The sequence below is a fragment of the Staurois parvus genome, unplaced genomic scaffold (genome assembly GCF_062004578.1).
Source record: "Staurois parvus isolate SC_StPar_1 unplaced genomic scaffold, SC_StPar_1.0 ptg000941l, whole genome shotgun sequence".
Taxonomy (NCBI): domain Eukaryota; kingdom Metazoa; phylum Chordata; class Amphibia; order Anura; family Ranidae; genus Staurois; species Staurois parvus.
This window is the reverse complement of record NW_028318737.1, coordinates 1291239-1304111: the sequence shown is the minus strand read 5'-3', so window position 1 is coordinate 1304111 and position 12873 is coordinate 1291239. Positions and strand designations below refer to the sequence as shown.

At 45.4% G+C, this 12873-nt stretch overlaps 1 protein-coding gene across 1 annotated transcript; it reads left to right on the top strand.

The window, feature by feature from the left end:
- The first annotated feature begins 3238 nt into the window (after positions 1-3238).
- Positions 3239-5389, top strand: LOC149441866 (uncharacterized). Its single transcript, XM_089656807.1, has one exon. The coding sequence runs from the start codon at positions 3249-3251 to the stop codon at positions 4479-4481; it is 1233 nt and encodes a 410-aa protein (XP_089512933.1). The 5' UTR covers positions 3239-3248; the 3' UTR covers positions 4482-5389.
- The last annotated feature ends 7484 nt before the right edge of the window (positions 5390-12873 follow it).

The window sequence follows — 12873 nt, the reverse complement described above, 5'->3', positions numbered from 1 at the left end:
AGGTCACATGACATCACTCTATATCTCTATCATTAAAACACAGACCTGACCGGAGAGGTGAGGAGGATTCAGGGAGGTCACATGACATCACTCTTATCTCTATTAATAAAACACAGACCTGACCGGAGAGGTGAGGAGGATTCTGGGAGTCTAAGATGATATTCCTATTGGTTCCTCAATACAGAGATTTCCTCTTCTGAAGTCAGGTGATCATATGACCATCACAGTGCCTCCATGTGACTCCCTAAACCCTGAGAGACACAACATGCAGAAGATTCTAGAAGTCACCAAGAAGATGATGGAGCTGCTGACAGGAGAGGTGAGCGGTGCCGGGAATTCTGGGACATTCTCCAGTAACAGACAAGGGATGTGTCTGGATGGTGACTGTATCATTGTGTGTGTCAGGTTCCTATAAGGTGTCAGGGTGTCACTGTCTATTTCTCCATGGAGGAGTGGGAGTCTTTAGAAGGACACAAGGATCTCTACAAGGACGTCATGATGGACAATCAGCCGCCCCTCACATCACCGGGTAAGAGGAGACTTTATTGTAAAGGAGAGAGCAGTACGGAGGATCCACCTAGATCCCCCATCATCTGATAAACACATAGAAACAATGGATTCAGTCAGTGTGTGTGTTTCCTACAGATGGATCCAGTCATGGGAACCCACCAGAGAGATGTCCCCGTCCTCTGTATTCCCGGGATTCCACACAGGAAGGTCACACCATCCCTCACCATCATCAGGTAGATGATGACAATTATTGGTAGGTGGGATTTATACACAGCATGTTTGTTACAATGAATGTTTTATTATATCTTTCAGAGTGGAATCCTCGGGGATGATAATATTGATGTTAAAGAAGAGTATAAAGAGGAGGATGAGGAGTATGGAGTGATGGAGGAGTTTTCAGAAGGACACAAGGATATGATGGAACCACCTAATACCAGGAACCCACCAGAGAGATGTCCCCGTCCTCTGTATTCCCGGGATTCCACACAGGAAGGTCACACCATCCCTCACCATCAGGTAGATGAGGAACAATCACTGATAGTATCATTAGGATCTGTACATTATCTGCATTGTTACCAATGATGTCATTTTTATTATATATTCAGAGTGGAAACCTGAGAGAATTTGAGGTTGAAGCAGAAGAAGAAGAGGTGTATGTGAGGGATGATCAGCAGTCTATGGAGGAGGATGGAATAACGGGGACATTTATAGAGGAGGACACTCCTACAGAGATCAGCACAGGTGGGTCATGAACACTAAATCCATTCCTCCACCCATACTGCTCACTGATTGGTCCAGAGTAGGGCGGGGACTGGGTGATATCAGCCTGTAATCCCCTGGTCACTTTCCTGAGCTGTGTTCCCCGTCCTGTATTCCTGGATTTCTCTCGGATAATCTTCCTTCTCTGTGCTGCAGACACAATTTATGTCTCTAGACTGGATTTATGGAGGTTCTGGGGATCAGCTGGCAGCACAATGCTCATTTTCACCATAAGTGTTACTAGACCTAGACACCTGGGGTGTGTGTTCTTTGAGTCTTCTTCCCCATGCCCGGGTCTAGTAAGATCTCTGACAGAACAATTCTCCCAGGGTTCCTTGCTCTGTGGTCTGCTGGCTGTGCCGGGTGGAGGGATATGTCTGTAGTGTCTCAGACCCAAGTCACTGAGTGCAGTCTCAGGAGATGGGAGGCAGCGGTGTGGGACCTCTGCAACTTGTCTACAGTAAACATTTAATCTTCCACTGATTACTGAATACCAATATTATGAGTCCTGACCCTTACACTGTATAATTTATATTGTATATTCCATACTCCTGACCCCTGCACTATATAATTTATATTGTACATTCCATACTCCTGACCCCTGCACTATATACTCTATGTTGTACATTACATACTCCTGACCCCTGCACTATATACTCCATGTTGTACATTACATACTCCTGACCCCTGTACTATATACTCTATGTTGTACATTACATACTCCTGACCCCTGTACTATATACTCTATGTTGTACATTACATACTCCTGACCCCTGCACTATATACTCTATGTTGTACATTACATACTCCTGACCCCTGCACTATATACTCTATGTTGTACATTACATCCTCCTGACCCCTGCACTATATACTCTATGTTGTACATGACATACTCCTGACCCCTGCACTATATACTCTATGTTGTACATGACATACTCCTGACCCCTGCACTATATACTCTATGTTGTACATTATATACTCCTGACCCCTGCACTATATACTCTATGTTGTATATTACATACTCCTGACCCCTGCACTATATACTCTATGTTGTACATGACATACTCCTGACCCCTGCACTATATACTCTATGTTGTACATGACATACTCCTGACCCCTGCACTATATACTCTATGTTGTACATTATATACTCCTGACCCCTGCACTATATACTCTATGTTGTACATGACATACTCCTGACCCCTGCACTATATACTCTATGTTGTACATTACATACTCCTGACCCCTGCACTATATACTCTATGTTGTACATTACATACTCCTGACCCCTGCACTCTATACTCTGTGTTGTACATTCCATAAACCTGACTTCTGCTCTCCCCCCTCCCCCCACTGCTATATATACACATAATATAGATTCTCTTTTGTTCCCCCCATTTCCTCCCAGCTGGACATTTTATATCGGATGATGTGATTGGAGCACAGACCTTTACATGGTGATAATAATGTGATAACATCCTCCAACTTTGGCCCCTTAAACAGAAAGTGATAATGAGGGAGGAGTCAATACCCCAATGATGGTGGTCTTCAGGATCAGTCCAGTCTTCATCTTGGTTGTTCTCCCCCCATCCTCACTCTCTGACCTCTGGTGGGGCTCAGCCCCGCTGTTCTTCATGACTAAATCATGGAGTAAATAAGGAAGTGCAGTACTTCTTGTGTTGGGAAGATGGCGATGAGTGATAGAGGGGGTGGGGACCCTCGTCCTATTATCCCCTCATCACTGTCCCTCCTATAAAAGACAGTTCTGGTTGTTTCCTCACTCTCTGACTAAGGTCCATGAATAAAGAAATGACCTGGTAGGAGATCAGAGGAGCCATTTCCTAGTTCCCTTGAGGGTGGAATTGTAAGCTCCTCAGAGCCCAAGCTGCCTGATGTGGGCGGAGTCCTGGTTTGGGGGAACCAATCAGCTCCTGTCTAGTAATCCTCTTTGTCTTTGTATTTTAGTCCATGGCCGGGAGATGAGGAAAACCTCCGAGGATTGTCTCACTTTGTCTCCAGACTGGAAAGTAGAAGATGAGGACATCACACAGTATAGTCCAGGAGAAAACCCGGCTCCTTCCAATGTCCATCCGACACCACCCAGTGTAGATGGACCATCGGATTCCTCGTATCCTGAGGAACCTCAGACTGTGCGGGACCGGGTCGGCCTTCCAGCAGGGAAGAGGTTCTCCTGTACTGAGTGCGGGAAATGTTTCCATTATAAATCCCAACTTAATAGGCATAAAAGATGTCACACAGGAGAGAAGCCGTATTCCTGTCCTGAGTGTGGGAAATGTTTTTCAATGAAGTCCAATCTTTACACACATCAGAGATCTCACACGGCGGAGAATTTATTTTTCTGTTCTGAGTGTGGGAAGGGTTTCCGGCATAAATCAGAGCTTAATGTGCATGAAAGATCTCACACAGGGAAGAAGCTGTATTCCTGTCCTGAGTGCAGGAAAATTTTTTCAGACAAGTCCAAACTTCATAGGCATCAGAGATCTCACACGGGGGAGAAGCCGTATTCCTGTCCTGAGTGTGGGAAATGTTTTTCAGTGAAGTCCAATCTTTACACACATCAGAGATCTCACACAGGGGAGAAGCCATATTCCTGTCCTGAGTGCGGGAAATGTTTTTCAGTGAAGTCCGATCTTAACAGACATCAAAGATGTCACACGGGGGAGAAGCCATATTCCTGTCCTGAGTGTGGGAAATGTGTTTTAGACAAGACCAAACTTCATAGTCATCAGAGATCTCACACAGGGGAGAAGCCGTATTCCTGTCCAGAGTGCAGGAAATGTTTTTCAGACAAGTCCTATCTTTACAGTCATCAGAGATCTCACACGGGGGAGAAGCCATATTCCTGTCTTGAGTGTGGAAAATGTTTTGCACGGCAGTCCATTCTTCATACACATCAGAGATCTCACACAGGGGAGAAGCTATATTCTTGTACTGAGTGTGGGAAATATTTTTCACAAAAGGCCAATCTTTACACACATCAGAGATCTCACACAGGGGAGATGCTATATTCTTGTCCTGAGTGTGGGAAATGTTTTTCACAAAAGGCCAGTCTTTACACACATCAGAGATTTCACACGGGGGAGAAGCCATATTCTTGTTCTGAGTGTGGGAAATGTTTTTCAGATAAGTCGAATCTTTCCAGACATCAGAGATCTCACACAGGGGAGAAGCCACTTTCCTGTCCTGAGTGAGGGAAATGTTCCTCTCTGAAGTCCTGTCTTCCTGTACATCAGGGATCCCACACAACCCTGGAGGTGTATTAGTGCCTTGAGTGCGGGAAATGTCTTCTAGATGAATGTTACTGGACATCCCAGCTCTCATGTGGGGAAGAAGCACACCCTGATATACACCTCAGATATACTCCATGGCTGATCTTCATCATGGAAGAAACAGTTCATAAGGAGATCAGAGGTCCCCAAAGACATGGATGAAGTGTGGGACCGGGTTGGCCATTGATATCAGGAGAAGAAGTTTTCAATGTATTTTCCATCAATGGAAGACATTCCAGCAGCTCAGATGTGATCCTAATAACATTGGTTCCCCCATTCACACAGGAGGAATGGACATGAACTCTCACTGAGGGAATTGCTATACAAACATTCTATGAATAGACCCCAAATGTCAGGAGACGTTTCTATAAAGACGGGAAGTATGGAGCAGAGAAATGAAGAGACCTCCCAGCAATGTTATTACCAGGCTGCAGCTAGGGGGAGCTCTAATGTCACCCCAGCAGAGGGATCCCATCTAGCCCACATTAACCCTCTCACTGCCAGAGCTGTTTCTGCATGATTTTGCACACATGGGAAAATGCAGATTTTGGTCCTGAAGATGAGATAAACCCCCAAACATCTATTCTGTGACATCAGAGGCCCTGGAGAATAAAATGGTGGTGATTGTTAAGGTGTTCCCCGTACACAGATTCCCCTTCATATCCGCCTTTATTTCCTCCTTTCCCCCATTTTCTATGTTGGGATCTTTTCTACAATACTTTGTTATAATAATGGAACACGTTGTGTATTGTATTGTACACCAATAATAATGACTCCGCCCCCACATTCCAGACAAGGGATCTTCCTGACCAATCGGATTTCTTCCTTTATTTCCTGATTTTTATGCTTCAATCTTGTTAAATGTAAAATTATAATAAAACATTTATTGAACAAAAACTATTGTGTGTGTCGGTGCAATGAGGGCAAACTTCAATATAGAACATTGCTCCTCGGTGACACCTCACACCCTTCAATAACGGCGCAGAGTGCGGGGGTCAGCAGTATATCATATACAGCCCACCATACAGAGTGCAGAGGGGGGCTGTAGTGTGCCCCCCCTCCTGATCCATACCAGGCCACATGTCCACAACATGGGGGTCACCTTACCAGGGGGGTCACCTTACCAGGGGGCATTCCCCCAGGCATAGCACCTTGTCACCTTGGCTGGTGACTGTGGGGATCTGTGGGTGGGGGTCATATTGGATTCTGGAAACCCCCTTTAATAACAAGGGGCCCCCATATACCGTCCCCCCATGTGAATGAGTGTGGGGTATATAGTACCCGACAATAGCACCAGCCCAATGACAGCTCCCTAAACTGTCATCATCTACATAAGTGAAGGGACAGGGATGGTGGGACCTTATTACCCAAATGTGACCAGTGACCATATTTGGTCAGTGATGTCACTGCTAACCCCGCCCCCTTCCTTACATGGCAGGGATTCCCAATGACATCACTGATTCCTGGGGGTGTGGCCGCTGTACCCATCCATGTCTTCCTCAGGCACCAGTGACAGCGGGAAGCTGTTATACATAGAAGTGGTAGAAATGTCTCTTCTATATGTGATGATCGGCTCCTGCAAAACACGGGACCGGAACAGGCAAAGTTTGGTTTGTACTGTCGTCTCATCCCTACTCTCCGACCACTAAACCCAGAGATCATCCCAAGTGGTCATTGTATTTGTCCCTTACATTGGTGACCAATGGGAGAAGGACCCCTTATATCAGTGGTCAGTGTAGTGGTCCCTTACATTGGTGACCAATGGGAGAAGGACCCCTTATATCAGTGGTCAGTGTAGTGATCCCTTACATTGGTGACCAATGGGAGGAGGACCCCCTTATATCAGTGGTCAGTATAGTGGTCCCTTACATTGGGAACCAATAGGAGAAGAATTCCCTTATATCAGTGGTCAGAGCAGTGGTTCCTTACATTTGTGACTGATTGGAGAAGGATTCCTGTTTATCAGTGGTCAGTGTAGTAATCCCTTACATTGATGAGCAATGGGAGAAGGACCCCTTATATCAGTGGTTGGTGTAGTGGTCCCTTATATTGGTGACCAATAGGAGAAGGATCCCCCTATATCAGTGGTTGGTGTAGTGATCCCTTACATTTGTGACTGATTGGGGAAGGATTCCATTTTATCAGTGGTTAGTGTAGTGATCTTTTACAAAAGACTAGAAAGTCTAGAAAAACTTAATGTGAACAAACCACCAGGACCAGATGGCTAACACCCAAAAGTCCTCAAAGAATGTATCCAGGTCATTGTTAGACAGTTATTCCTCACCTTTAAGAAAGCTTACTGACCAGACTAGTGCCAGAAGATTGGTGAAAAGCTAACGTGGTTCCAGTATTCCAGAAAGGGCCGAGATACATATCTGGAAACCCCAAGCCAGTCAGCCTAACATCAATAGTTTGTAAACTATTGGAGGGATGATAAGGGACCATACCCAAGAATTTGCTGATGAAAATAATATCATTAGTAGTAACCAGCATGGATTTATGAAAAAAAGATCGTTCTTGTCAGACCAACCTATTAACAATCTATGAGGAGGTGAGCTGTAATCTGGATAAAGGAACCCCCGTGGATGTAGAGTATATAGACTTCACCAAAACATCTGACACTGTACCCCATAAATGCTTAATCCACAAATTGAGGCATGTTGGTGCTGAGGATAGTGGAGAGATATGGAGAGAAAACTGGTTACTGGGGCCCGTACAAAGGGTGGTGATAAATGTACCTCTGAATGGTCTGAGTTATAAGTGGGGTACCCCAGGGCTCTGTTCTGGGTCCAATTCTGTTCATAAATGATAGAGAGGTGGGTATAAATATATCAATCTCAGTGTTTGCTGACAATACAAAGCTAAGCAGAGCAATAACGTCACCACAGGATATAGAAACGTTTCAATAAAATAAAGGGGTGACAACTACATGGCAAAGGAGGTTTCATGTACCAAAATGTAACGTAATGTACTTGGGGCTAAAAATATGAATGCAAGCTACACGCTAGGGGAGGGGTGGGCATCTGCGGCCCACCAGCTGTTGTGGAAATACATGTCCCACAAAGCATTGCAAGATGACAGTTACAAGCATGACTCCCAGAGGCAAAGGCTGATGGGAAGACTGACAGTTACTCCAAGAGGCAGAGGCATGATGGGACTGTTCTGCAACAGCAGGAGGGCCGCAGTTGCCCACCCTTGCGCTAAGGGATGAACCTCTGGGGGAATCGAGGATGGAGAAGGATCTGGGGGTCCTAGTGGATCACAGACTCAGCAATAGCATGCATACCAAGCCGCAGCAAGCAAGGCCAGCAGAATATCAGCATGAATTCAAAAGGGGAATTTACTCCGGAGATAAAACGATAATTCTCCCACTTTACAAAATGCTGGTTTGGACACATCTGGAGTATGGTGTCCAGTTCTGGTCACCAGTCCTCAGGTTGGATGTGCTGGAACTGGAGAAAGTCCAGAGAAAGGTAACAAAGCTAATAAAGGGGCTGGAAGACCTCAGTTATGAGGAATGACTACAAACATGAAACGTATTCTCCTTGGAGACGAGACCTTCAGAGGAGATATGATAATGATATAGAAATATATTTGTAACCTGCTGATTCTGGTGTTCAATGACAAATGTAAATCCAGCTCTATGGTGCCGGGCAGTGAGCACAGGACCCACTAGAGGATGTCGGGCCCTCAGGCCACCCCCATGAAGTCTTTCTAATTGTTTGGTCAGAGACATTCACACCAGTGGCCTGCTGGAGGTCATTTTGTAGGGTTCTGGCAGGACTCATCCCATTCCTCCTTGCACAAAGGAGCAGATACCAGTCCTGCTGATAGGTTAAGGACCTTCTACGGCCCTGTCCAGCTCTCCTAGAGGAACTGCCTGTCTCTTGGAATCTCCTCCATGCTCTTGTCTCCTGGAATTTCCTCCATGCTCTTGCCTCCTGGAATCTCATCCATGCTCATCTCCTGGAATCTTGTCCATGCTCTCGTCTCCTGGAATCTCCTCCATGCTCTCATCTCCTGGAATCTCCTCCATGCTCCCGTCTCCTGGAATCTCCTCCATGCTCTCATCTCCTGGAATCTCCTCCATGCTTTTGTCTCCTGGAATCTCCTCCATGCTCTCATCTCCTGGAATCTCCTCCATGCTCGAGACTGCGCTGGGAGACACAGCTATCCTTCTGGCAATGGCACGTATTGATGTGCCATCCTGGAGGAGTTGGACTGCCTATGCAACCTCTGTAGGGTCCAGGTATGGCCTCATGCTACCAGTAGTGACACTGAGCCGAGCCAAATGCAAAACTAGTGAAAAACAGAAAACAGTCAGAAAAGATGAGTAGGGAAAAAATGTCAGTGTCCACCTTTAAAACCATTCCTGTTTTTGGGGTGTCTCATTGTTGCCCATCTAGTGCACCTGCTGTTAATTAACACCAAAGCAGCTGAAACTGATGAACATCCCCCTCTGCGACTTACCTGACCAGATCAATATCCCAGGAGTTTCATGGACTTGATGCTAAACTCTAAAAAAAAAAACCACTTAAAAAGTCTTCCTTTCAATTTTTTTGAGCCGTGTATTTACCTTCCTGCTGTCACATGGTCACGTTGTATCTTTCTCGGTGGGAGGAAGCTATACCAAGTTAAATATGAAAATAGTGAAGTCCATGCACTGATGGTTACAGCTTTATGTTCAGTTTTGTTGTTTAATAATAATTACTTTGTGTTTTTTCCTGTTCACTTCACTGCCTGAAGCTTGTGAAAGTAATTATAGGAGTCATATCCCTTTCTACAGCTCATCATATGCAGCTACGCTCCCTGCTAAACAATTACAAATGCTGAGACACTTGAAGTGGTTGTGAACGGGTCCGGCACTCCGGCAGGAGACACACTTACAAGCAGCAGACTTTCATGGAATGGAAAGGTTGTGGGTGGGTCAGGCGCTAGGTCCAGCAGTAGTAGGACGGAAGGCAAGGGTGCTAATTGTAATCCACAAAAACCTGGCATTAGAATTCATCTCTGAGTGTAACGATGATATGGGACATATGGCTATCGTGGTCTTGCAGATCTCCAATAAGGATCTCCAACTCACCAATGTCTATGCCCCCAACTCCCTGGCAGACCCTTCTGTAATGCTGCAGATAATTGGATGTTGCATAATCCCAGTATACATCAGATAGATGGAGGAGACTAACACAGTAGTAAATGATAGAGAGGACAGGCCAACACAGGGCCCACACATTGCAAAGGTGTCTACCGACTCTTCTTCCCATTAGCACAGGTGATTTCTGCCAGAGGATTATTAGACCCCTGGTGATTGGCGCACCCCACACACAGGGAGTTTACTTTCTATTCTCACATTTGCCAGGCTAGACTATCTTTATTGCAGCGCGTCCCTTTTACCTCACGTCCATCATACGGCCATACACGACTTGATAATATCAGACCATAGCCCCACCTCTATTTCTTTGGCAGACCCTCGAACCACAGGCCCCCCAAATATTTGGAGATTTCCTTCCTATCTGACATGTAAGGTGGACTTCATACACGCTGGTAGGAATGCTTGGCTAGAGTACACCACCACTAATGAATCCCATCAATGTGACCCACACTTGTTCTGGGAAGCTGCCAAGCCTTTTATTAGGGGAAGGATGTTTCATGTTTCCTCATATAAAAAGAATGCTTTGAAAAATTACAGAGAGGCCTGTGAAAGGCTTCAGGAGGGTCAAGTACTCGACAGAATACCTCTGAGCACAGAAAGCATTGGCATGAAGCCAAACACTTTTTTGATCTTTGGGTAGAGAATTACAAACATATAAATTGTTCCTATCCTGATTCACAATTGTGTAAATATGGTGATAAGGTGGGTAAGCAAAGGGTCTCTCCAACCAACTCATGTAGCCTCCCTAAAGGATACTTCTGCTGCCCTTGTCTCCTCCTCAGAAGAAACCAATAAAACACTGGAAGATATTTGTGCCACTCTATATCTAGATCCAAGACCTTGAGGTGACCACAAAATTCCTAGACTCACTTCATTTACTCAGTATTGGCCCCTCCCACCTGCAATCTGTAAATGTCCCATTTCATTAAAGGAAGAGTCTGAGGTGATTAAAGGCTTACCTAGTGGGAAATCACCTGGTCCTGATGGCTACACACCAGCATTTTATATGATGATGGACTCTCTTCATCCCTCAGCTACTGACAGTATATAACGAGGTTTGGGAGGGGGGCCCATACCTTCCAATGGGTCACCAAGACTATGAAATTGATATTTAATAAGGGCAAGTACCCAACTGAACTGAGGTTGTACTGAACTATATCCCTCCTTAATGTGGACACATTCTTCTCTCTGAAATAGTAGCATCCTTCTTGGCTGCAATATTACCCTCCCTTGTCCATACTGCCCAGGCTGGCTTTATTAATGGTAGACCAGTGGCTTCCAACATTCGGAAAGTTATTGCAGTGCTGGAACAAGGCAAGGTACACCCGTCTGAGGATCGAGCTATTATTACATTGGATGCTGAAAAAGCCTTGGATAATGTCAGCTATCATTGGCTTGCTCTGGTTCTTCTGATGGGCTTTTCAGCAGTATGGATTCTGCACCTTCACCCAGGGTGGTAGCTGCAGGCCTCATATCAGGTGAAATATTGCTGCACGAAGGGTACTCACCAGGGTTGCCCCATTTCACCTCTTCTTTTCAACCTTGCCCCGGAACCTTTCTCCCGTTACCTTTCCTCCAGAGCCCCAATACATGGGATTCAGACAGGTCAAGAAGAACTCCATTTGCTGATGATATTTTGTATGGCGGATCCTGTGGCAGATATTCACATTCTCCATCAGGTCTTCACAAGCTGCCTACAGTGCTCTGGCCTTCCAATCAATTCTGCTAAGAGTAGAATACTTTCCTTTTCTCGAACCAACACCCCTCCCTGGGCCCAGCAGTCTCTCTTTCACGTAGCAAATATTCAGATCACATATTCAGGCATTACGATAGGGAAGGAGCCATCCTCGGTCTATCATTACTACCCTCCACTGATATCTAAAATAGGAAATGAGATGGAAACATGGATGTACCTTCTCCTATCACTTTTTGGGGGATGCCACCAGTTCAAAATGGTGAGCTTTGCTCACTTTTTGTATCCTCTTCAAACAATTTGGTTCCTGCATAAACAGGGGGAGCAAAAAAAGAGGGTGGAGCAAACTTTCCCAATATTCGATTGTATACCCTTGCCTGTTTATTGTGTATAGGGACAGATTGGATACTTCAGGCTTCCTCATACACCAATTATGATTTGGAGTTGGCAGTGGGGCAACCATATGACTTAGCTGCACTCCTGCATTGCAAAATACAATTGTTCCCCACAAGTATTCAACACAACCTTCTGATACGGGATCTGATTCTTACATGGAGGGACATACAGAGCAAACTGGGCCTGTCACCCCATGTCTCCCAATATTTGCCCATAAGAGGCATTACAATGTTTCCAGAAGCTGTTCAATATGCAGCTTTCAACATTTGGAGTTCTAAGGGGCTCTCCTGCGTTGCCTCCATGTATGACGCATATTTGAACTATCAGGAACTTTGAAATCTTTCCCAACCCTTGCATCAACTTATGACCTGCCAAGCCATCCCTCTCTCTACTACCTACACCTCTCAGGTTGTATAAACTGGTGCTGCCCAGCCAAGCAACAATGTTTTCAAACTTCCATATCGGATCACTTCCTACAGGAATGGAAATACTCCATATCTGACATCTATCGACCTTTACACTCTCTCTTTACTAAACCTCTACATCCCACATCTGTGAAATCTTGGAGCAAGGTCATACCGGGAGAGAACCTGGTGGGCAACATACTGGAAGGATAGAACAAAGTGCAAAGGCTTGTGGTGAATGAATCCTGGAGAGTCTCAATGTAGGCTCTTCCATGGGGCCATCATCCCATTTCTATCCACCAAGAACTCTCCACAAATCCACTATATAGTGAGCACCGCCCTCTCTCTTCCACCGATTTCAGGAATGGCCCCGCATCTCAACCTTTTGGGAACAAGTGTTAGCCTACATCTCAGGAGTTTGTGGCTGCTCACTCCCCATGGACCCAGTTCTTCTACAACTCTCCATTCAGCTGAGAAAACCCACATCCACAAATCTTGCAGGAGCTTGCAGAGGATATTATTATGTTTACTGGTGGCCCACAGGGCTATTCCTAAGAAATGGACTATTGCCTTGTCCCCCACCATCACAGACACTAAAAAAGATCTACGTCTTCTGATTTACAGAGAGAAGGTAGACATGGAGCTCAACAACCAAGCCTCAGTCAAACA

Coding starts and splice junctions, on each gene's coding strand:
- LOC149441866 (XM_089656807.1), top strand. CDS start 3,249: ATGAGGAAAACCTCCGAGGATTGTCTCACTTTGTCTCCAGACTGGAAA.